Source organism: Terrapene carolina, unplaced genomic scaffold (assembly GCF_002925995.2).
Source record: "Terrapene carolina triunguis isolate 2854851 unplaced genomic scaffold, T_m_triunguis-2.0 Scaffold90, whole genome shotgun sequence".
Lineage (NCBI taxonomy): Eukaryota > Metazoa > Chordata > Testudines > Emydidae > Terrapene > Terrapene triunguis.
The window spans coordinates 1754478-1780434 of NW_020664441.1; the positions used below are offsets into that span (position 1 = coordinate 1754478).

Genomic DNA, 25957 nt, shown 5'->3' on the forward strand with positions numbered 1-25957 from the left:
TTATCTGGGTGTTCTGTCATGTATCTGGCTGTGTGTTTATCTGGGTGCTCTACCATGTGCCTGGCTGTGTGTTTATCTGGGTGCTTTACCATGTATCTGACTGTGTGTTTATCTGGGTGCTCTGCCATGTATCTGGCTCTGTGTTTATCTGGGTGCTGTACCATGTGCCTGGCTGCATGTTTAGCCATGTGATCACCCATGGGTCTGGCTGCATGGTTAGCTAGTTGTACCATTGCATTGTCTTGTCATGTGCTCTGTCCTGGGTCAGCCCATGCGCTCCGTATCTCATACCCAGATGAGCCCCTGTCCCCACGTGGGCAGCTGGCTGTATTTTTCAGCTGTTCCACCAGGGTTCAAACATTGCAAAGGCCAGATCGTGACCTGGCCGTTGTCCCTTTGGAGTCAGTGATGCAGCCCTGATTTACCCCGGCTGAGCATCTGGCCCTTAAATGCAGAGCCATCCCGAAAGCTAAAAAACACAGATGCAAGAGACAAGCAGGCATCTTTCCCCTCTCTGCAGGGCAAAGGAAAGTTTGAGTCCAGGGGCTTTCACCTCATGGCTGGGCTTTGGGCTGCCTCCCAATTGGCACTGCACCATCACCAGCATGTTTGTGGTGGGGGCAGAGGAAGGGGCAGCCAGTCAGGAGAGAGAATACTGGGAAGTCATTGCCCCATGCATGCGCCAGGCCTGACGTTGCCGCTGTGCCCCAGGGAATGTGCACAGTACACTTGAGGGGCTTCTGTGGTGCTTGACTTCGGAACCTGAGTGGCTGGGAATGCGCCTTTTTCACAACAGCTTGGCCTGAATTTTGCTGAGGAGCCCGGTCCCGGGACTTTGGAGAGCCCCCGACCTCACAGTCCCTTTCAGGGACTGAGTGGCTGCCCAGCTGCAGCCAATGGGGAGAGGGGCGTTTCCCACATGATGGGAAGCAGTGCAGACACTGGGGGGTTCGCCTTCACGCAGCAGCCTAATTAGCTCAGAAAGGAGGTCGGCCGGCGTGCTGAGAAGGCGCAGGCTTCCCGTGAGCCGAGTGGGAAAGGAACGGGGACAGCAGTATCCCCAACGTCGGCTCACGGACACACCAAGCCCTCAAGGATCGGACAGAGTCTGGGAGACATGGAGTGGGGCGGACGGGCAGGCGAGATGGCCACGGGGCAGAGAGCTTGCGCCTCTGGGAAGGAAGAGACAGGGCCAAGACCTAGAGGGGCGGCTTGCTGGTTCCGAAGGCCCCCGGCAGAGAGCGCGCCACGCTGGGGCATCTTCTCTCTAACTCTCTTCTTTTGCTTCCTCCAATTTTGCCCCTTCACCTTCTTCTCCTTTCTTTCCTCTCCTTTGCCCTCCCCCTCTCTAAGTTTCGAGGACTCCACCATGTCCACAGCCACTACCCTTGAGTATATCCCCACCTCAGCAGGAGACCCGAAATGCCAGCGTCCCCGCACGCTGATGCGCCAGCAGAGCCTCCAGCAGCCGCTTAGCCAGCACCAGAAAAGCAACCACAGCCAGCCCACCACCAGCCAGAGCCTGGGGCACCTACAGTCTCACACCAGCTCCTCTTCCAGCGGCGGCAACCCCCGGGGCCGGAGTGGCCAGTCACGGCAAGGGGTCTCGGCTGGCTCCAAGCACCGGACGGCTGGCGGCCGGAGCCGCTCCAACCCCGGGAGCTGGGACCACGTGGTGGGGCAGATTCGCAACCGAGGCTTGGACGTGAAGTCCTTCCTGTAAGTTCTCTTTATCTTCTCTCTCTCTCTCGTTTGTTTCACTTGCTCCTTCTTTGCTAGCCAGTGGCAGGCACCCAATGCCATGTTGGCCACTGAATTTTCCTCTCTCGTGGGCAGCGCCACCAGCTCTCTCACTGCTCTGATCCTTATTTGCACGTGGCAGAGGCAGCTGTTACCCTGCATAGATCTCTGTCCCCAATCCATGAGACACGGAGGAAGAGGGGGTCTCTCTCTCCTTACTCTCCCTCCAAATGTCTGGGGAAAGGTTATCTCCCTCCCTCCCTCCCTCTCTGCTCCCATCAAATCTAGTCGCTTTGCCCCACATATCCAGTAAAATCTCAGACTAAAGCATCCTGTGAATTTGGCTGGAGAGGAACTTTTGGGGCCCAGCCCTCCTGCCTCAGGGAACCAGTAAGTCCCATCCACTTCCTTCTCCCAAAGCAGGAGAACAGGCCCATTGAGTCCGTCTTAGCAGAGCTGCTGAATCCTGGTTCCAAAACTCCACAAACTCTTGGGGAACTGCAGGTCTGGCTCCTCACTCCACAGCTGCTCACTGTCTGTAGAATGGGCTGAACCAAAATCCTGGATCAGACCTGGGAGAAAGTGCCCGTGTGGTCCTGGCTCCATCCCTAGGTGTAGCTGCAGACAGTACATGGTCTTGCCTTTGGGAGAGGAGAGAGCCTGTCAGCTCAGGGACAGGAATTCTCTTCCCGCCATGGGGTGGACTCTCTTTGTACTGCTTGGAAACTGACATTCCCACTGCGAAGGAGGCGATTGTCTGCGCTTATCCTTGGGAGTGTTAGTCCGCAGATCCTTCACGACCGTGATCCCTAAATGCAGCTGTGTCAGAGCAGCTGGAGGCGTGTGATCTCTCATCAGTTGTAAATGCGTCTCCTATCAGTGATGGCTTTTACATTCCCAACGCCATGGACTAAGCCGAGTCCCTTGCTGTCACTATATCTCTGCTTATGAAAATCTCACTTATCTTCTGAGCATGTGCCCCTCCCCTGCCAATACTCTCCCAAGGCGCCCTGCTCTTCCATTCACTCGTTAGCCAGCGGGACCCATATACAATGGGAACCACGTTGTAACTCCCATAGAGTGTATTACACGTTGGGCCAGATCTTCGGCTGGCGTAAACTGATGTAATGCCATTGGAGTGAATGGGCCAGATCCCCAGTTGGTGTAAGTCAGCATTGCTCCCTTGACTCAGTGGTGGGTGGGAAGGATAGCTCAGAGGTTTGAGCATTGGCCTGCTAAACCCAGGGTTGTGAGTTCAATCCTTGAGTGGGCCACTTAGGGATCTGGGGCAAAATCAGTACTTGGTCCTGCTAGTGAAGGCAGGGGGCTGGACTCGATGACCTTTCAAGGTCCCTTCCAGTTCTAGGAGATAGGATATCTCCATTAATTTATTTTTTATTTTTAAGGATGGTCTGGTGGTTAGAACTCTGGACTGGGCTTCAAGAGACCTGGGCTGTTCACTTACTCTGCCCTGTGCCTCAGTTCCCCATCTGTGAAATGGGATAATGCTTCCTGACCTCAGAGCAGTGTTCTGAGACTAAAACCCATTAGTGAGTGGGCAGTGCTCAGATGCCAGGTAACTACTTAGATGGATAAGGAACCACATTGACTGACGCCAGTTGAGGCTCTGACTCACGGCAGGGAATCCATCCTGCCTAATGGAGAGCACGGCGCGTCAGGTTTAATTCATAGATAAAGCTCTTTCAGATCCTTGGATGGAAGATGCAAACTCACTACGCCAATGATGGTGATCAGCATCCTTGGGGTTAATTTGCTATTAATTCAGCCAATTCCGTGGCTGTTCACACCCTGCTCAGCACCAAGGCCCTTTTGCCTCCTGGCCTTGGCCTTAAAGATTTTCATAGCAGGCTCCATTTGCCTGCTTCCTGATTTATAGATGAATCTCATTAGCCCTCCAGAGGATTATAGACCTCTCTGTTTGCACAGCTTCATTTGCTTATTCCAGCCTTAATTGGTTGAAAAAAGTACCCACAGAAAGAGAACGAGCTGAGCAGCTCTATTGCTTTTGCCCTTCGAGGAGCACAGCCATTTAGTTCCATTACTTCCAAAAAACCATTAACTTTGTTTTTCATCTTGTTTACCATCAAACTCCCGCTCCTCCGCATTTTAATGCACATGCATTTATTAACCTCTGGAGGCCCAAAGGAGGCTACACTAACGAGGCTGCATCATCCGCGCAAAGCATCCTGGGATCTCAAGTGGGTGAAAACGCTCGCTCTTCTAGAGAGGGAGCCGAGCCTTTAAATAGCATGGCAGGCATGCCAGTGGCCCCCCCCCCTCCCCCCGCATAACCAGTAGGCTGGAGCTGAGTGGGCTATTCTGTAGATATGCAGAGCACAGAAATATCTGCCTATTTCTTTTCCATGCAAGCAGTTGCTGTGGTTGACATGGGGATGAGTTGCCCATGAGGGAAGCTGGTTGGTGTGATCAGGAATGGGAGAGGATGGAAGCTTGGTAAATCTCTAGGAAGATGTGATCCAGGTTCAGGAAGGGGCGATCTCCAACTGCTTCCCAATGGGACCCAGCACTTCTGGCCCTCGAAGGGCCCAGAATAACAGACTTTAAATCTGTGGCATGTTCAGGTACATGAGTGCTAGTTTGGGTTCTTTTGTGGCTCTCTCTGAGCCCTGAACAGTCAGGCTCATGACAGCTAAAGCACTCACCTTTGCAGGCGAAGGAATACAAAATATAGTCCCAATAAAACAATTTTAAAAATCTCTAAAGCTTTCCTAAAATGTCCAGTATCTGTAGGAGACACAAAGGCTCAGCTGGAACTTGGTTGGGAGGATGTGCCTGTCTCACCATGTGCAATGCAGCCATCCCAGACTCACTGATAAAATCTACATTCCACACCGGGCTAGCCTGCATTCCCTGTCTCTAGATGGAGAGCTGAGTGCATGTCCTACTTGGTATCTGGTCAAGGTCTTTCTCTTTCTCTCTCACTCCATTTTGGTCTGGGGGATCCTCACTCTCTCTCAGGAGGGCTGGAACAATTTGTATAGCGGGGTTGCTGAGAACCATTGAACCAAACTCTAAACCAGGGGTCTCAAACTCAAATGACCACAAGTGCCACATGAGGGACTAGTGCATTGGCCTGAGGGCCGCATCACTGACACCCCCCCTCGCTGCCCCTGGCCCTGCCCCCACTCCACCCCTTCCATGAGGCCCTGCCCCTGCCCCATCTCTTCTCCACCTCCTCCTCCAAGTGGTTTTAATAATATATATACACTCAGTAAAGCCCCCACCCAGTGCACTGGGCTGCACCACCACTCCACCCCAGCTCTGCCTCTTCTAGGGGTGGCAGGTTTGTAGAAATTTTGGTGGTGCCCAAAACCCGCCCCCCCCCCCAAACTCCACCCCCACCTGCCTAAGGCTCTGGGAGGGAGTTTGGATGGGGGAGGGGGTCTGGGGTGCAGACTCTGGGATGGAGTTTGGGTGCTGGGTGCAGGCTCCGGGCTGGGGCAGGGAGTGGGGGTGCAGGCTCTGGGTTGGAGTTTTGGGATAGGAGGGGGTGCAGGGGTGAGGGCTGTGGTGCTGGGGATGAGGGGTTTGGGGCATTGGAGAGGCTTGGGGCTTTGGAGAGGCTCAGGACTAGGGCAGGGGAAGGGCAGCCTGTCCTGACCCTAGTGTAGGGGGGCACTAGGACCCTGCGGCAGCAAGTGATGCCAGAAGCCGTGAGCTGCAGGCTCCGGGGCAGTGAAGGGGCCGCAAGTGAGGCTGGGGGACACCTGGGGGAGGTGCGTGGGGGCGGCAGGCGGGGCCGGGGGAGAGACCCGGCCCCAAACATTGGGGAGCAGCACACGGGGAGCTTAGCTGACACATAAAATAACTTGGGGGGGGGGCGAGGGTGAGGGGAGTTTGGCGGCGACAGGAAGGAACGGGGGGGGGGGGGCGCAGGGAGCTTGGTGGGCCGCAGGGAAGAGCTCCGCGGGCCGCATGCAGCCCGCGTGTTTGAGACCCCTGCTCTAAACCCTGTATATGATGGAAATCATGTCAAGCCAGAGGGTGCGGCAGCATCCTTAGTTCCAGCACCTATGCATTCTCTCTCCCCTTCTTTCCTCTCTCATGTATGTCTGGAGCCAATTTCTCTCTCTCTCTCTCTCTCGTCCTTTCTCCTGTCAATTGCAGTGCATTTCTGAGATACAAATCATGCAGTAGAAGCAGGGGCGGCTCCAGGCACCAGCGCACCAAGCGTGTGCCTGGGGCGGCAAGCCGCGGGGGGCGGCCTGCCGGTCGCCGTGAGGGCGGCAATCAGGCTGCTTTCAGCGGTGTGCCTGCGGGAGGTCCGCCGATCCCGCGGTTTCGGCGGCAATTCGGCGGTGGGTACACCGAAGGTGTGGGACCAGCAGACCTCCTGCAGGCATGCTGCCGAAAGCCGCCTGACTGCCATGCTTGGGGCGGCAAAATACATAGAGCCGCCTCTGAGTGAAGAAGCCCATCCAGACCATCCCTAGCTCTGTCTGAGCTCTGTCTCATCCCCTCCAACCATTTGTAGCCCCTCCCACTTGGTCTGGCCCCATGTGACCTCTCCTTCCCCCTCCCACTGTCTGGCCTTTGTCTCACCCTGCGTGACCTTTCTCGGTTCTCTCCCCCATCTGAGCTGCCTCCCATTCACCTAAGGAAACCTTTCTAGTTCTGTTAAGAAACAAAACACAGCAGTGACACTCAGGGAGTGAGACAACAGGACCAGGGCCCAGGGGTATTTTTTGCCACTGTTTTCTGCACTCGGTGTTTCCTAATCCCCCCATAACAGACAAGCATCTTTGCAGGGCCCTGCTCCACAGCTGCTGCCATGCTGTTGGCTGGTCCTGACTTCCGAGAAGCACTTTACCTAGGAGTGGAGTCAGATGGCACTAGGCCTCTGCCAACGCAAACCCACCCATGCTTCTGATGGCAGCAGCTCCAATAGGATCAGACCCTATTCACTCTGTCTAGTCCTCATTGCTTTGGCTGGTGCAGGCTCCCTGGCTAGTCACAGCAGCTCAGCATGCCATCCTTTGCATAGCTGGATAGACTTTAAGCCCATTCTAATAATCTAATCTGATCTCCTGCATAGCACAGGGCAGAGAACCTCACCCAGTGATTCCAGCATCCCAGCCCATAACCTGTGGTAGAGCTAGAGCACAATCCAGCAATGTGGGGCTCAGTCCTGCCAGGTGCTGAACACCCTCAGTGCCTAATGAGGGGGGAATTGAGGCCACCTAGTGCATCCCCTCAGCCCCTTGCAGGACTGGGACCACAGGGTAACAGCAGTGATCCCTGGGCCCTCCCTCATTTGGAAGTTCAACTTCCCCCAGAGTTTCAAAATGTTCCCTTTAAAGAGTCCTGCCTGGGCTGGATCCCAGCAGATAGTGTCAGACTGAACCTAGGGGACAGAGGGCAGTTGGAGAGGGAAATGTTCTAAATGGGCTCCTTTCAGTCCAAACTAGTTGACACTGCCCTGGGGACCAAATGGACATTGTCCCAGCCTTGGGGAGGTTCCTGCATAGACCCTCTCTTCTACCTATTGCAGCAAGGAAGGGTGTGCTCCCAGGACATTAATAATAATAACTCCATACACTTAGCATCTTCCAACCCACGTTCTCAAAGTGCTCTACAGATACCAAACGTCCACTGATCAGATGGGAGACCCTTGGCATCAGTCAGTGAGCGAGCACCGTCTAGGGGTTCAAAGGAGTTGGGCGGACTGGGTTCTAACCCCAGCTCTGCTACTGACTCTGAACAAGAGGTGGCAGTTCCCGCTTGAGGAGATGTCCTCAAGATGTCCTTGAGGAGATGAGGACATGTCCTTGCTAGTTCTGATCGAGCTAGTGCACTAAAAATGGAAGTGTAGTGTTGGGAGGAGCTAGCTGCCCCAAGTACGAGCCCATACGAGATGCTAGGCACACACTTGGGTGGCTAGTCTCTCCCACCGCAGCTACACTCTATTTTTAGCACGCTAAGGCTAGTGCGGGTAGGTCTCCGCAAGCCGGCATTTACACCTACAGCTCCAGTGTAGACATACCCAGTATGACCTTGAGCACATGGCTGCACTGTTCCATGCCTCAACGTCCCGCTCTGTGAAGTAGGATGAAAACGCCTTTCTGTCCCGCTTTGCTGCTGGGAAGATTAAGGGCCGGGGTTGTCAAAGGCAACGAAGGGAATTAAGCGATCAGCTTTTGGATCTTTAGGTTTTCTGAAAAGCCCAGCCTTATTCAAGCAGGCCAATGTCATCAAAAGTGGTTGCCTAAAACTAGGCGCCGAAGCAGCCTGATTCTCAGAGGTGCCAGCTCCTCTTGAAAACCGGTGGGATTTACAGGTGGTCGGCACGTCTGAAAATCAGGCTGCTTAGTGAGGGGCCTAAAGGTGGATTCAGGTGTGTAGGGCGCCTAGTTTGGGTCATTGTACCTAGATGAGATCGTCCTCCTAGGCGCAGTGTGAGACAGAAATGTATGATGAGCCCCCTTTTGAGTAGGAAACTGAGGTGCCCAGAAGCTGAGGCCCAGATCCTCAAAGGTGTTTAGGTGCCTAACTCTCATGGGTTGCAGTGGGAGTTAGGCACCTAAATACCTATGGGGATCTAGGCCTTAGCCACTTGCCCAAGGCCACCCTGGGACTTCAGATGGCCTGACCCCTACTCCGTGCCTTAATCACAGCACAATGCTCCCTCGCCAACGAATAGAGAACCATCTCTCGTGATCTGTAACACAGATGCATTTAGAATTGCAAGGAGCAAGAGGAGGCTGTTTCTACCCTGGCTCCTTCCCGAGTGTCGTGCTGTTTGTCCTGACCTCTCCTGCTCTCATGCCCGGCCTTTCCTGCCTCGCACAATGATCATCTGATCTCAGACACAAGCCACGCAGCAGCTTCAAATCCAATTACACAGCGCCCCTGCCCAGAGCGCCCCGGTACCTTTTTAAGCCAGCCAAGAGCGGTGAGTTCAGAGATGCGAAAGCATCTGCAAGACGCTCTCGTCAGCCGTAATAAGTAGTGGCACGTACGTGTCGGAGCGGCTGCATCACACTTCAGCGGCAAAGGCACTGCTCTTGACCCGGGGTCATGACGCTATTTGTTGTCTCCACAACACATAAGAGCCTGGGGCCCGCAGAACCGCTGCCCAGCGACAAAGGTCAGAAAGTCTTGCTCACTCAGAATTGAAAAGCCCTTGTGCTCCCAGCAGGGGTGAGGTTTAAATTGGAGCTGACACTCATTCCGAAGGTTCATGCTTCTGAGCGACCAGCAGTACTCTGCGGAGAACCTTTCTATTTACTTAGTCCGGACGGCTTGAGCTGGGGAAACAACAGATCAATCCAGCCCTGGGAAATGCCTTTGACCACAGCAGAGCTAAAGCAGGGATGGCTTAGGCCTAATTTGTTAAGCTAGGCCCTTTCCCCTCACAGAAAACCTGCCCTTTAACACCAGCTCCCCAGAGATTCCCCCGTTTGGTACGAACTCTCCTTCAATTCTAGCTCCTACTACTCACTGCCTCCCATGGCAATCTGCATATGACTAAGACCCTCCAGTATCCCCACCCTCTGACCCAACCTACCCATGCTACCAGGCCAATTTCTGTCCCAAGCATCCAGATCAGCTTGCATCATAGGTAGTCTCCATACCCACCCTGATTCGACAGCAGCCTCCTATAATCATTCTCAAGTACCAGCTCCCCAATAGCCGCCTTATTCCAACTCCATCCATCTCCAGCACCAGCTCGCCCAGTAAAGCCAGGCTGCCTTCAGTAATCAACATTTCTGTGACCTCCTCTGCTAGAACCAACATCCATGTACCCAACCACCCTACCACTGTCCCCAATGGCAGCTCCCCAATGCAGAGCTGTCATCAGGACCCATTCCTCACTACCATCTCTCCAATACACACCTGCCTCAAATAGATTAGATTAGATTACAGTTAGATGAGGATAATTTCAAATACAGACAAGGAGAATTTTCCCAAACTTTTCATTAAATAAATCTTCTCCTTTGGGCTGAGAAGTGAGAGAGAGAAATATCATCCCAGGATGGGGTAATTTTACGGAAAGCTATCACCTGAAATGAATGTGCTTCGGAAACCATATGACCATAGGCTTTACCATCCTGGATCAGAGCATTGGGCTGTCTAGCATGGTATCCTCCCTCTGCTGCGGCCAATACGTGATGCTTTGGAAGAAGGTCCAAATCCAGGTGAAACTCCTCCTGAAGTCACTGGGAGATTTTCTGGAGTCGGCCAGGATGCATTTTGGCAAATTGTGCAGTGGTTGCCAGTGCAACAGTAAAATACCAACTCGCCTTTATCCACAGACCAGCTGAGCTTTGGTCGTCAACAAGCCCCAGCTATCAAACCACCAAGGATCACTCTCCGCCGCACACTGTTACTCCTCTCTTTCAGAACCAGGGCACCTCCCATAGCCATAGCAATCCTAGTTTAATGCCCATCCTTCCCATGTTACCCAGTCTCTCTTGCCTTCCACACCAACCTTCAGCCCCTGTTCACCTGCCTTCACTTCCATCTTGTCTTCTCTGCTAACCTTCATCCCCTGCATAGTCACAACTCCCGGAGGAGAGGCCATCACCAATGGGAGGGGAACTGCCCCCGAGGGATGCCTCTCTGTTAAGATGCAATCCACACTAGAGAGAGGTCTGAGACGCCCTGCATTAGATTGACAATCTTTTCTGGAGCTGATTCTCAAGTGTCCACTGGTGATGGATTCCCCACGAATAACGCAAGCGCCTCTTTCCTACTGAAAAGTGGCACCATGGCTGGTTGACTTTAGCCTTGGTCTCCATGGCCAGAAAGAAGTGCCAAGTGCATTTGCCACATTTTGGAGATTCTCTGTCCAACAATCTACTCTGTACTCCATGTTTCAGAGTAGCAGCCGTGTTAATCTGTATCTGCAAAAAGAACAGGAGTACTTGTGGCACCTTAGAGACTAACAAATTTATTAGAGCATAAGCTTTCGTGGGCTACAGCCCACTTCTTCGGATGCATATAGAATGGAACATATATTGAGGAGATATATATACACACATACAGAGAGCATGAACAGGTAGGAGTTGTCTTACCAACTCTGAGAGGCCAATTAAGTAAGAGAAAAAAAAAAAAACTTTTGAAGTGATAATCAAGATAGCCCAGTACAGACAGTTTGATAAGAAGTGTGAGAATACTTACAAGGGAAGATAGATTCAATGTTGTAATGGCTCAGCCATTCCCAGTCCTTATTCAATCCTAAATTGATTGTATCTAGTTTGCATATCAATTCCAGTTCAGCAGTCTCTCGCTGGAGTCTGTTTTTGAACTTTTTCTGTTGTAAAATAGCCACCCACAGGTCTGTACTCCATGTTATCTCCAACTGGGGAGCCTCTGGCTCTGTATTGTGGGTATCTATCCCAACCCTGAGTAGCCACACACTCTGTCTCTAAGGTGCTGTTTTCCTCTTGGTTTTGTTTCTCATGCTTTGTTCTTCTCTCTCTCTCTCTCTCTTTCCTTTCTGCTTCCTGCTCTCGTCCTCTCCGCGGCCGGCTCTCGCCTGGGCAGGGAAGGCCGGATGGTGGTGTTATCCCTGGTTCTGGGACTCTCGGAACAGGACGACTTTGCCAATATACCCGATCTGCAAACCGCTGGGAACCAGCAGGCGCAGAACTCTCAGGGGGACAAGAGGTATGAGTAAGGGAGAGGGCGCTTCAGCAGCAGGAGGAGAAGAGAGGGCCCCGCTGAGGGTCGGAGGAGGCTGGTGGCAGCTCCCACTGCCAGTGAGAGTGGAAGGTTGGCGCAGCAGGAGGGGGGGAACGCCAAGCAGCTCGGGTGCTGGGCACAGTGCTGTTTCAAAGCCGTGTGGCAGGCTCCCTCCTCTTTCCCAAGTACCTAATCCTGGTGTTTGCGTCCCTGTTGGGAGAGCGCTGGGGCTTGGGAATCACGCCTTCCTCAGGCAGAAATGAATTGTCCTCATCCTCCTTCCTCCCTTCCCTTCTGCCACCTCCCCTGCTCCATTCACCTCCATGTCTCATCCCCTCCCCTCTCTTCTGATGGGTGTCAGGGAGCAGGGTGGTGGCCACACCGATTCCCGCCTTTGAGCATCCTCACCCTGCTTAGCTAAGGATGATGGGAAGCGAAGACATGAAGGGAGAGGAGTTGAAAAGATCCAGGGGACAGAGGGGAACAAGACCAATAGAATGGAGAGGGACGAGAGGAGGACCTCAGGGCAATTTGTGGTCCATTGGGCTCAGTAGTCAAGGCCATGGCAAGTCCCCCAGTTTCAATTCCTTGGTGCATTATCAGGCGGTATTGGTTGTGGTCACTCAGAGGTGCTGTGTGCTTCAGCAGAGAGCTGGAGAATGACCTGCCAGGAAGTTCCTGGCTTCATTCAATCCCCTGTACACCACATCCCGGAGAACCAAGACCTCCGTGATTGAAATCCCAGCCCCATAAGTTAAGGGGAACTTTGCCATTGACTTCAGTGGGACCAACATTCCACCCCATGCATTTAACTTAACTCCACAGTGTTGGCTGGCCTGGGGCAGGGGGAGACAGTGAACTGCAGGGAGGGGAGGGAAGAGTCAGTGGAGAGGGAATCTACTGCTCTCATGCTATTCTCCAGAGAGACCCGACACAGTCACTGATATTTGCACATTAGACCCAGGGAGGTGACAGCCACCCCATTGTTTGTTGCCAAATACACCACCTATGGTGGCACATGCCCCTGGGCCACCGTGCTGGCTGCTGAGCTGTGATATGAGAAGTACCTTTGTTTCCCAGGATCCCTGGGTTTCTTTCTGGCTACAGGGATGGCAGGATATTTCCTAGCAGCTCTGGGGCTAAGGTTTCCCTTCCTCTTGCTGCCAGCCACATGGACCGCTGGCAGGCAGCTGCTTTCACCGCTCCTGACTGCCACTCCCTGGCTTCTGGCAGCCTCTCCTCTCCTGGGCCCCTCAGCTGGCTCCGGGCCAGTATACACACCCAAGAGAGGAGGGGGCCAGGGCTGCAATGGGACAAAATGGAGGGCAGATTGGGGGGAGCCTGGGAGACTCCAGGCTCCCACTTCCCCATCACCCCTTTCCTCAGGCTGCTCCAAGCCCTCTCCAATCCCCAGTAACGCTCCAGGCTCTCCCTACAACCTCTCTCACTCCAGCCTCCTCCAGGTGATCCCTGACTCCCTCCTGGTTCTCCCTCCCCCCCCCCCCAAGGCCCAGCTTCTGAGGTGGTGGGGCACTGCCCCATCTCCCCTCACATCAGTGCAAGGAACATCCCATGTGGGCAGATGTGCAAGCACCTTGGCAGCCATGAGTCAATGGTGGGGTGACTGGGTGTTTCAGGGCAGTGAGCTCCAGGGGGCTGAGTCTCTTCTCACTCTTAACCAATGCAGCCCCCAGACTGTTCCGGAGTCACTCCAGATTCACCCCAGGGAAGGATGGGAAGCAGGCCTTAGGTCTGTGTGGGGAGCTTTCATACCATAGCTATGTTTACACTGTCATCAGGGACTGATTACCGCTTGTGTAGACATAATCGCGCTAACTCTGATCTAGCTAGCTCGGTACGCATGGCAGTGAAGCCGCAACAGCATGGACTGCAGCACTGGCTAGCCGCCTGAGTATGTACCCACACTGGCTGGCCTTCAGGTGGCCAGCCCATGCTGCTGTGGCTTCACTGCTATTGGTAACCCAGCTGGCTAGATCACAGCTAGCTCTGCTGTGTCTACGCGTGCTGCAGTGTAGATATACCCTGTGAGTTTTACGGATCGTGCCTGCACTGCAGGGGCATCCGCACAGCCCTGCCTAAACTCCTTGAGTCCTGCCCTGGGAGGCACGGGGCTCAGCAATGAGTCTGGGGGTGGAGTCACGCTTTGGGCTGTTCCAAAGTCCTGGTCAGGAAACTGGGGGGAGACACCCCACAGAACATTATACCCTGATCTTTCCATTGCCTAAGCCACGTGGCCAGCAAATCTGCCAGCATCCTTTTGCCTTTCTGCTGCTCCCCAGCAGGGACTGCTTCCCCTGTTAGCTTCCTGCTGTCCTCGCAGGGGGAGGGGAGTGATGTGACAGCCACGACCCCACCCCCCCGTGGTTTTGTGCCATCTCATTCCCCTGCTGGGATCAGGGGGGGGGGGGGCTGACTGGAGGCAGAGGCCTCGAGCAGCTCCAAGTGCGTGTTAAATTCCATCTCTAGCTGCGAGGAGGTGTGAAGAAGGAAGGAGCCGGTTCCACATGATCAGTGTGTTAATTAGCTGGCACCGTTCTCACCCGCACACTATTTATACCTCGCTGTGGTTATATTTCACTACATATTTTAGCACTTCCAATTTGATCATCTAATTGCACAGTCTGTCCCTATCTGACGCTGTTAGCGGGGGTGGGCTGAGCATGTCCCGCCGAGATCGCCGCAGCCCAGAGAGAGCATCCCCTGCTGGCACATGTCCGTTCTGTGCACACTGACCTAGGAGCTGATCTCCTACTGGGCGCTCAGCATGCTCCAATCTGGAGAGAGCGCCCCCTGCTGATACCATTCTGTACCTTCCACCTTGGTCCTAGGAGAATAGCCTGCCCTCCCCCCACCCCCTCCGCACCCTCCTTCTGACCTGGTGAGAGCACCCTCTGTAGTGCTAGGGAGGCAAGTCCCTTCTCCACAACCTGAGGACTCGTGAATCTGTTTATGGATTAATTTAAGGAAAAGTTGCCCACACATACCTCGTCTTCCCCAGCAGACAGAGATGGGTCAGTGGGGAGGCATACGTGGGAAAACTGCAGTGAACAAACATGGGGACAGTTCCCCTCATCCCAGGAAGGAGTGTGTGTGTGTGTTTGTGTGTGTGTAACCCCAGGAACAGTCCCCCTCTTGCCCCAGAAGGATCCACTGGTGGATGTGTGTTTAAACGCCACAGAAAATTCCCCTCTTACCCTGACCAGGCCTGTGGTTGTATTTAGGTTCTCTTCAGCACTGTAGCAGACCCTGCTCCTGGCCTTAAACTATTGCCTTTAATGGAAGACTTTTGCTGGACTTGACTTTCACTTGGTGCACAACAACTTGGTCCTTGGGATGGTGCTTTCAGTCATCCAGCCTGAGACAAGAGGGGTGGAGAAAGGCAACTCCAGCAGAGGCCCTCTGCCCATTATTCAAAGCAAGGATTTGCCCTGACCCTAAGCAGCCTACCCTGGAAGCTCAACATCTCATCACAGATGACGAGGTCCATTCAGTGCCCGACTCTATTGCCCAGATCGTCCTCAGTGGCCAGTTCTCAGTGCTGTTAAGCAGCAAGGGCCAGTGAATTTGGGGTGCCCATGCCTAGAAAAGGGGGCTCACTTCTGAGACACACACACACACACCTCGACCACATCCTGCTGGCCCTGGGCCTTTGCTGCAGGCTCCTCTAGCCACAGGCAGTTGCCCTGGCTTTGCAGTGGGAGTTAGCAAGCAGGGGGCATGCTCCTGGAATTGTGTGCGAGGGGGAAAGGCTGCACTGTCAGGTCCAGATGGAATAGGGCACTGTCCCTGTTAGGAAGAATCAGCCTGGTCCTTACAGAGACCCTGTCATTCATGAAAACAAAGAGCTGCAAGAGGGGACTTTGGGGAGAGGTAGGTGGGCCCTGTCTAGCCATCCTGGAACTCTGACCAGACGGGGCCAGTCTCACCTCCTCTGTGCAGTGCGGGGATGGGATGGGGGTCCCTCGGGAGCTGGATTTCTTGGGGAGGTGATCAAACTGTCCATGTCCTGCAACCTCCTCTTTCTCTGCAATGAGTGAGCTCATCACCCACTCCTTCCCTTCCCCTCACTGCCTCTCCATACTCCCCCTCTGATAGGCCCAGGCACCGCCTGCCATTCTCAGCCTCTTGGGCCCCCATTTCCCAGCCTGTTTCCCCCACATCTTCCTAGTGACCCCATTTCACCCACCCTCCATGGTCCCCCCTCCATGCCCTCCTAACCCCTGTTCTCCCCATACCCCATCAGCCTGACATCGATCCTGGGTAAGATAATGGAGCGGCTGATACAGGACTAGATTAATAAAGAACTAAAAGGGGGTAATATAATTAATGCCAGTCAACACGGGTTGATGGAAAATATAGCCTGTCAAACTAACTTGATATCTTTTTTTTTGATGAGATTACAAGTTGGGTTGATAAAGGTAATAATGTTGATGTAATAGACTTTGTAAGGCATTTGATTTGGTACCACATGACAGATTAAAAAACTAGAATGATAAGAAATTAACATGGCATATATTCAATGGATTAAAAGATGGCTCACTGATAGGTCTCAAAATGTAATTGTAAATAACAAGCAAACAAAATGCGTTTTACTATGTAATGTAAATGTGTACAGCTAGAAACAAAGGATGTAGGCCATGCTTACAGGCTGCGGGACTCTATCCTGGGAAGCTGACTCTGAAAAAGATTTTGGGTCATGGTGGATAATCAGCTGAACATGAGCTCCCAGTGCGATGCTGTGCCCAGAAGGGTTTATGTAATCCTTGGATGCATAAACAGGGGAATCTTGAGTAGGAGCAGAGAAGTTATTTGACCTCTACCTTTGGCACTGGCGTGGTTGCTGCTGGAATGCTGTGTCCAGTTCTGCTGGCAACAATTCAAGAAGGATGTTGATAAATTAGAGAGGGTACAGAGAAGAGCTACGAGAATGATTAAAGGATTAGAAACTGTGCCTTATAGTGCTACACTCACGCACTATAAGGTCTATTTAGCTTAACAAAGAGAAAGGTAAGGGGTGATTTGATCACAGTCTATGGGTACGTCTACACTTACTTCCTGGTTCGGTGGCAGGCAATCAATCTTCTGGGATCGATCCCGGAAGTGCTCGCCGTCGACGCCGGTACTCCAGCTCGGCGAGAGGAGTACGCGGCATCGACGGGGGAGCCTGCCTGCCGCATCTGGACCCGCGGTAAGTTCGGACTAAGGTACTTCGAATTCAGCTACGTTATTAACGTAGCTGAATTTGCGGACCTTAGTCCGAAGTGGGGGGTTAGTGTGGACCAGGCCTATAAGTACCTATATGGGGAACAAATATTTACTAATGGGCTCTCCAGTCTAGCAGAGAAGGTAGAACACGATCCAATGGCTGGAAGTTGAAGCTAGACAAATTGAGACTGGAACTAAGGCATAAATATTTAACTGTGAGGGTAATTAACCATTGGAACAATTTACCCAGGGTCATGGTGGATTCTCCAGCACTGACAATTTTTAAAGCAAGATTGGATGTTTTTCTAAAAGCTCTGCTCTAGGAATTATTTTGGGGCAGTTCTGTGATCACACTGGTCTCTTCTGGCCTTGGAATTGATGACAATGATAGGCTCCATGTTCCCCCCACTTCCTTCCAGCCCCCAGCTCCTGCTCCCCCCACACCCTCACCTCTCTCCCTGTTCCCCCCACTCTTATCTCCTGTTCCCCCTCACACTGCACCTTCCTCCCTGTTCCTCTACATCCTCCCAGCCCATCTATTGCTCCCCCCACAAGCTCCCCCACCCCTCCAGTCTCAGTGGGATATAGGGGGATGTAGCTTGTGGGGGCCGGCGTGGTGGGAGGGAGGGGTACTAAGGGCTCCTGAGGCTTGTGGGTCCATGGAAGGCCCTGTCTCTCTTTCTCTCTCTCCCATTACCCTCATCCCAGCACTCCTGTTCACAGTGGCCATGTGGTGTATCACATTGTAATGTCTCCTCCTTTCCCTTTTCTCTGCTTCTTCCTTCCAGCCCTGCTGCTGCTGCTGCTGCTCAGCCCTGTCCCCCTTGTTAGCACTGGTGGCACCAGTCCAGTGCCTAGTCCTGTCGGTGTGGTGGTTGCTTTTCGTTTACTAATCTCTCTCTGTGTCTCCTTCTCTCCCCTCACGCTTTCTTCCCATTTTCCCTTCCCTCAGGAGGCAGGCCAGGCCCTGTGGTGGAAGTTGCTGCTCTTCCCTTGTCTCTCTCTCTCTCTCTTCCTGTCCTGTGAGCTCCGCTGGTGCTAACCATTTCCCAGATAGCTTTGCAGCTTCGTCGATGCGCTGGGGTTGACAAAATACCTCTGAATTGTTCACACCTCCAGCTATCAATCACACACTTTCTCTCTCTCTTTGTTTTTAACCTGACTTTACCTCTCCAGCTATTTCAGTCTCTTTCTTTATCTGTGTGTGTGTCACTCTGTCTGTGAGTGTATCGGTGTGTCTGGATCTCTGTGTGTGTCAGTCTGCCTGTGAGTGAATCAGTGTATCTAGATCTGCCTGTCTTATGCTGTCTACGAGAGTATTGGTGCATCTGGATCTTTATGTGTGTCACTCAGTGTGTCAGTGCCTCTAGGTCTATGTGTGTGTGTCACTGTCTGTGACACTTTGTCTAGATCTGTGTATCTATCTGTGAGCGTATCTAGGTGTGTGAGAGAGACTGTGTGTGGATTCCACTGTCTAGAAGATTTAGGTGTGTGTTGCTCTGTCTCTGAGTGTGTCAGTAGGTATCTGTGTCTGATTCTGTGTGTTTCTTTGAGGGTTTTGTATGCTTTTGTTTTGTGTCTCTGCATGTGGGTCTGTGTGTATGTGCGTACCCTATGTGTCTCTGTGTGTATTTCCCTGCATGTTGGTGTCTCTATATTTTTCTCCTGTGTGCCTGTGTGTGTCTCACTGTGTGTCTCCCTGTATGCCTGTATCTCCCTGTGTGCCTGTCTCTCCATTGCTGTTCTACTTCCATGTACACTGAGCAGCATGTGGGCTTGTGTGTGTCTCCTCTGTGCCTTTTCCAGTGTTCTGCTCCTGTGCCCTCATCCCTTGGATCTCTCCTTCCTCCCAATCCTGTGTGCATCATCTCCTCTTGCAGCATCTGTGCTGGGGCTGCTGCCGTCAAACCCCCCAGCACTGCTGTTCACTGCACCTAGCGATCCAGCTGCTGTCACAGAGAGGCCATTGAATTGCTAGGCCAGGACGAGCATAGCTGGGACCTCCCACATGTGTATGTGAATGAACACCAGGCCATTGGGGGCCTGGGTGTCCCAGGCCGGAGAGACGGCACCGTGGTCAGGAAAATGGGGGAACCAGTGAAAGCCGCTCCTTAGTGTCTTTACAGGATGGGTTCATCCCTGCTAGGGTATCGAGGTGGATCTGACTTCCTGGATGTCTGGGGAAGATGACCGAGCTGACCCAGCCCTGCTCCCTGTGCTATATGGGAAGAACAAGCCTCCAGCTTGTGTGTTTTGTCCAGCTTTTAGGGGCAGAAAGAGGGAGAGATGGGAATGGGGGTGGCCAGCGGAAGAGGAGAGTTGGGGATGATATTGGCAATCTAGCACAGGAGTGGCCAACCTGTGGCTCCAGAGCCACATGAGGCTCTTCAGAGGTTAATATGCGGCTCCTTGCATAGGCGCTGACTCCGAGGCTGGAGCTACAGATGCTAACTTTGCAATGTGCTGTGGGGTGCTCACTGCTCAACCCCCTGCTCTGCCCCAGGTCCTGACACCACTCCACCCCTTCCCGCAAGGCCCCTGCCCCTTTCCCCGAGCCTGCCATGCCCTCGCTCCTCCCCACCAGAGCCTCCTGCACATTGCAAAACAGCTGATTGCAGGGGGCGGGAGGCCTGGGGAGGGAGGGGGCGGGGCTGCCGGTGGGCTGGAGGCTGGAGTGGGGTAGCAGATGGGAGGCTGCTGACATATTACTGTGGCCCTTTGGCAATGTTCATTGGTAAATTCTGGCTCCTCCTAAGGCTCAGGTTGGCCACCCCTGATCTAGCATCTTTACAGAGAGGCTACTGGAGTCAGCACCTACTGGGATCAGACCCTTCCCAGGCATGGGCAGGAGGGCGAGGCCCTGCTGACAGGCACTGAGCAAGGCCTATCTGCATGTGGGAGACCCTACAGTCACTTTCCTAGTGGGGTGGTGAGTCCTGGCAAGGCTACTGCAGCTCATATGGCAGGGTGCTGAGCAAAGGAGGCATAGCCAGGCAGCTTCCCCCAGCACCGTAAGTGAGAGCCGCCAACACACCAGGAACTGCAATGGGATGTCACATGGGGGGCGTGGGGCTGCCACAGCCTGGCTGGTGGGTTACAGGCCATAGTGGGGCTGCCAGGACCTGGCTGGTCAGTTACAGGCCATAGTGGGGCTGCCAGGACCTGGCTGGTGGGTTGCAGGCCATAGTGGGGCTGCCAGGACTGGGCTGGTGGGTTACAGGCCATAGTGGGGCTGCCAGGACCTGGCTGCTGGGTTACAGGCCATAGTGGGGCTGCCAGGACTGGGCTGGCATGGAGTCACAGCTGCAGCGCGGCTGCCACGTTGCTGGCCTGCGAGCCCTGGGGGAGTTTATCCCATTGCTGCTGGCCTGCAGAGCTGACGTCCTGTAGCACCTGGCACTCGGGTTCCCCCAGGTGCTCTGCATGTGCCGGGGCTGGCAGACAACTCATCTGTCAGGCCAGCACCTGCCTGGCGGAGAAAGCAAACAAAGGCAGCTGCCTCTTTGTGAGAGGGAGCGTGTGTGTTCCCAGAGGTTAATGGGTATGAGAGGCAAGGGAGGGTGTCAGTGGAAAGAAGCAGAAGCAATAGCTTAGGCTCTGCCTCCACTCCCCCATCTCTCCCAGTACAAGACAGGAGGGCCTGCAGTGCCAGTGGGTGATGCCCAGGCCCGCATTGAAGGGGTGGGAATTACTGGAGGCTGGGGAGACATGAGGGCCTCTATCTATAGGGCCAGAGCAAGACGGAGGCCAGGACAAATGGGATCAGCACCAGGCTGAGGGCAATAGCGAACGAGATGGACAGGTGCCCATCTGAGGGGCATGCCTGGATCCATGGTTATGAGTCAAAAGGGTGAGAGGTATGAGAAGAACACTCTCAGGGCCAGGTGGGTGAGGAGTCATCCAGGGGTGTGAGGGATACACAGGAATGTCTCAGGGGATGCTGAGGGGGATCTTGGCATCAGGATATAGCAGTGATGGAAAGCAGCTGGGGCTGCATTGGCACGGCCTGACCCACAGCTCGGACCTGGCACCCTGCCCCCTTCTCTTACATACTGCTCCTCTCTCCCAAGGTTGCCGTCTGGAGGCAAGATGGTGAACACAGCCCCTATGCCTGGGCAGACCCAGCATGATGAGTCTGACCGCAAAACGGAGCCTCGCTCGTCTGTCTCGGACCTGGTGAACTCCCTGACCAGTGAGATGCTAATGGTGAGTGCAGGCCAGAATCCCTGTGCCTCTCACTCGGAGATACCCCTGATCCTGTCTGAACTGCCCTATGCCCAATACTCCTGCTCCACTCCCTATAGTGCGCCCTGCTGGGACTGGAGTAGCTAGGAGTTCCCCCACAGCCAGCACTGCTACCCCATTTCTGCAGCCTAGCTACATCTCCACTGAAAACCAATCACTGTGGGTCCAGTTGTGCCCTTAGCTGCAAGGCTCAGTGGGTGACACTGCAAAGAGCACTCTGGGAACTTTAAGGCTCAGGGTTTGCCGGGTTGTTCTAGGCCCATGTTTCAGGGGCTGTTGCCAAGACATTGAAGGCTACCAAACCCTGCAGGGGTGATAGGCAGGTTGTTCTAGGCTCCTGCTTTGTCCTGAGCTGTTCTCAACATGTTCTAGACTTGCACTCTCTTTGGGGGCAAAGAGCAGGTTGTTCCATATTCCTGCTTCATTCAGGGATCATGGAAATGTTCTAGACTCACATTTTCTTTGTGGGTGATGGGCAGATTGTTCTAGACTCATGCTTCATCCAAGGGTCATTGCTGAGATGTTCTAGGCTCCCGGTTCCTTTGGGGTGACAGGTAGGTCGTTCCAGGCTCACACTTGGTTGGGGGATCTCCACTGGGATGTGCCAAGCTGCCGTTCCCTTCTGGGCCCTGCTGGGACATGGCTAAGTGGGGGTTCAGGCCAGCCTTTGTTCCCCAAACCCTGTGTATCCATTTCCCTGGAGTCAGCCCTGACAAGCCCTGCATTCAGGGAGCAGGCAGCACGGAGCCTGTCACTGGGCACCTCTGCCCAGCCACACGCCCAGTGGTGGCAGGGGCGCCTGAGACAGGGCTGGCCAGGCTCATTCATCTCGCGGACAGCTCTCTGTTCCTTTGTGAAGGCTGAGCAAACCCCAGTTGGCCCCCAGGGGCACCCCCTTGTCACAGAGTTGGGCAGTGTGTTGGATCAGTAACTGTGAAGCTCTCACTCTGCTCCTTGCTGACAGGAGGCCGGGATGCAGCTGAAGTGGCTGAGTGTGTTCTGGCACCTGCCCAGCACAGATGAAATGAGTAAATAAACCCTCTCCAGAGCTCTGTGCTGAATCCTTAGTGAGGCAGGAAGAGAGAGACACCAAGCCCAGGGTTCCGAAGCATCTCAGGGAGGCCAGGGGGAGCTTTGCACTAGAGCAGGCAGGAAGGGACGAGGGTGCCCAGCCAAGGGGGAGGCACCACTCTGGATGGAGGATGATGTATCTATTTATTAGGGAGGGGTTTTATTTGCCATCGCTATTGATGGAGCTAATGACATGCCGAGAACACTCAGTGTTAGGATTGCCCTTCCCATGCATTCAAAAAATCACACGATTCAGCCTATGCATTCAAAGATCATCCCCCCAAATCATGAGATTGGCTAAAGAAATCACAAGATTTTAAAAATACTGTATTTGGGGTTCTTTTCATTTCTTGTCTGGCTTTGGAGTATTCAGGGGTCATGTTTTCAATCTTTTCTGTGCCACCAGGAGGGCAGGAAACTTGCTTTGTTTTTTAAATGAAAGATGAGAGTCTCATAGAAGCCCCTAATTCCAGGAACTGGGGCTTTGAGAAATATGCCAAGAAACTCACTAAACTTTGCAACCTTGAGACTGGAGGAGTCGCAAGCAACCCATGCGGACAGAGAAGTGAGACAAAGGGGCTGACCTTAGACATGCAGGCAGGAAATAATGGAAAGATACCAGCCGTTTGTGGGGGGAAGAATCTGGAGCAGGGAATGTTCAGTGGGGAAATTCCCTCTAAGTTGCGCAGCCGGGTGGCCGCCCAGCAGGCTTTCAAGTGTCCCTCCCCCCACTGCCTCGCTGCTCCTGCCCTCTGCCTTGAAGCCCCTGGCCAGCTGCTCCCGGGAGCCTCTTGCTTGCTGTGCAGAGTGGGGCAGGGGAAAGGGGCGCTGATGTCAGGGTGTCCCCCTCCCCCCCGCCACTGTACCCCATCTCCACAGGAGGGGGGGGGGGGACACGACAGGGCTCCGGAGGGAGCTTGCTGGCAGCTGTTGCTGTGTCTGAACAAGCAGGCTTCAGACTGCTGAGTGCTGATCTACTTAAAGGGCAGGCTACTTAAAGGGGTAGCGTGTGTCTCTCTTTGTCACACACACACTGTGTGTTTCTCTGTCTCACACACACACTGTGTCTCTGTCACACATACACAGTGTGTGTGTGTGTGTCTCTCTCTCTCTCTCTCACACACACACACACACACTGTTTTCACACTCACCTCCCAACACCAGGTATTATTGTTGTTGTTGTAACTCGATACTTCTTTCAAAGTGTGTTGTTTTAGTGTTTTGACTGGTCTATGCATTTCATAATTTTATTTATCTTCTATGCTTAAATTTAATTCTTTGAGTAGTGAGTTCTAAAATGTCTAACCTGTCCTGGCTGGAGTAATTATCCCTATGGTAACTTTTTTAAAATATATATTATAGCTAGGTTTTTGGTTTCTATTGGTGGTGCACATCCGCACATCACCTCGCTATGGTGCACATAACAAAATTCATTCCGCACATGAATGGAAAAAATGAGAGGGAACACTGGTGGGGAGCCTGGGGAGAGGCTGGGGATGGGGGGTGAGACAGGACACCTGCTTTAGGAGCTTGCTCGGGGGGGGGGGGGGGGTTCGCTCTTTCCCCCGGTGTGACCCCCTCGCGGGGGGCGAAAGAGAGATGGGCCCAAACCCAGGACCTGCCCTTGGGGGTGATCCTCACTGGGCCCTGATTCTGCACCATTCACGCCAGTGGGAGCTTGGCCACAAGCATCAGTGGGCTCAGGATCAGGGCTGTAGTGATGGCACCAGCCCAGCAGGGCAGAGGCGTTACCCCCACCACACCCCGTGACCCCGGCGCCATCCCAAACTCACAAACTGTCCTGTCTCACTGCAAGATCCGGAGCTAGAAGAATGGCCTCTGCTTCGCCCGATGGACATTATGGCATCATGTGGCGCCCCCTTGTGGCATAGCTGGAAAGAGCAGTGTCAGTAACCAAGCAACCTCTCCCTGAACTGGGGCGCAGGGCAGAGATAAGAGGGGCGAGCCAGAAAGCAATCCCCACGCCCCTCCGCACTGCAGCATGAGAGTGACGTGCCCCAGGGGCTGGGACGCCCCATCCAGGGGATACGGGACGAGCACGCCCCTGCGGAGAGAGGTTAAGGACAGACTGGCTGCTCCCCACCCCCAGCTGCATGGCCAGGGCTTGGGAGCCCAGGCTCCTTGGCCCAGGCAGCCAGAACTGCGCCCTCCACTCTGCCCAGGAGACCCCAGCACCTGGTCCTGGACCAGGCAGTGGGAGAGGAGGAGCTGGGAGCGTCCACCCTCCTGGATCAACACACCACACGGTGGGGCTGAGACCCTGCTCCTTCCCTAGGTCCCGTGTGTATGTAGAGTGAGGCCAGAGCTGCCCATCTCAGAGCCAGGGGCCAATCCAGCACCCTTGTCTGGGCTACATTTGCCCTTTAAAACATCCCTGCTGAGATGTAAGCAGATGGGGCACTCTGCTTGACTGGGTCACATAGCTGGGCCCACCGTGGGGAATGGGACGTTGCCTCCTACTGCCGGGGAGAGGCTCCAGCAGGCAGCAGGGGCGTGGATCCCACCTCCCGCAAGCATGGGAGGGACTAGGGAGGGCGCTTCCCGCAGGCCAGTGCCACTGCCGGGGTCAGGGCCGGCGCTTCCACTAGGCAACCCTAGGCGGTCGCCTAGGGCAGCAGGATTTGGGGGGGCAGCATTTTGCCGTCCTCGGCGGAAATTCAGCGGCGGGGGAGGTCCTTCCGCTCCGGGTCTTCGGCAGAAATTCAGCGGTGGGTCCTTCACTCGCTCCGGGACCCACCGCCGAAGTGCCCCAAAGAAGGGGGGGGGAGGGCCCCCCGCCGCTGAATGCTCAGAGGAGGAGAGCTGCCGCCTAGGGTGGCAAAAACCCTGGCGCCGCTCCTGGCCAGGGCCCTCGGTCACACAGTCCAGTCCAGCCACCCCACCCGGGGCTCCGGGACCGGCAGCTCAGCTTCCATGGCAGGCTTGGGCAGGGGGGAGGAGCCTGGCTGCAGGGCAGGGAAGAGAGCGTGTGGTCTAGGAAACGGATATGCTTCCCCCTAAAGGCTGGGGACCCTGTGGTGGGGACTGAACCCCGCAGGGTGTGGGGGCATTACCTCCACACGCAGCAGAGACATGCAAATGGCCATAGCACACAGACATGCAGCAACGCACACACGCAAAGCCCAGAGAGATACACACAGCACAGAGCCATGCTCTAGCCAGTCATACAGCCCCCCTCCACTCTGAGCCAGGCTAATGCACATGGGGGTGCACATACATCCAGTGCAGGAACATTCACACCCAGAGCCTCCTGGCCTGGATACATACCCACAGGGTCCCACATGTCTTACCCGTGGCCCCGCCCACTCACGTACGCTCTGGCTGCCTACATACCAGCCTGCCCGGGTGCACCAGTCCTGGCGGAGGCCTCTGGGCCCAGCAAGGAGCCCCTACTTGGTCCCCTAGTGTCTCCCCCTGCGGGAAGTGGCTCACTCGTGTTAGACACACTGGTGGAGTCAGAGGCAGAAGCTAATGATCTGCTGGGCAACCGCCAAGCGCACTTGCCCTGTAGGAAGACGCAGAGCCAGGCCATGGGCTGCCACTGAGCCACCCAAACCTCACAGGCCAAGGCAGGGCCCTGAGTGGCAGCCTGCATCTCCCACCCCCTACCCTGGCCCCATGCTCAGGCCAGCCCCTGGAACATGGTATAGGGCAGGGCCCTCTGCCTGGGCACAGAGACACCTTGGACAATGCGTCCTGCTTTAGCAACCAGTGGCCTCTCTCCTTCTGTGCTCCCCATGCCCTGCCCTCTCCTGCCCCACTCCACTGCACATGTCCTACTCCTCCTGTGCCTCCCTCCACTCCCCTACTCCTCCAGCCCCCTGCCCCTCCCCTCCACAGCCTCCTGCCCTCCCCTCCACACCCTCCTGCCCCCTGCCCCTCCCCTTCTCCTCCAGCCCCCTTCCCCTCCCCTCCACGCCCTCCTGCCCTCCTCTCCCCCTCCAGCCCTCTTCCCCTCCCCTCCACGCCCTCCTGCCCCTCCCCT

The 25957-nt window shown here is 54.6% G+C and overlaps 1 protein-coding gene across 1 annotated transcript in view; it reads left to right on the forward strand.

Moving 5' to 3' along the window:
• SYT7 (synaptotagmin 7) overlaps positions 1–25957 on the forward strand; it is a 220207-nt gene that overhangs the window by 162139 nt on the left and 32111 nt on the right. Inside the window, exons 7-9 of the mRNA XM_029911227.1 lie at positions 1354–1719; positions 11272–11394; positions 20706–20841. Of these exons, the coding sequence (XP_029767087.1) occupies positions 1354–1719; positions 11272–11394; positions 20706–20841 (625 nt within the window). The remainder of the gene's footprint in view (positions 1–1353; positions 1720–11271; positions 11395–20705; positions 20842–25957) is intronic.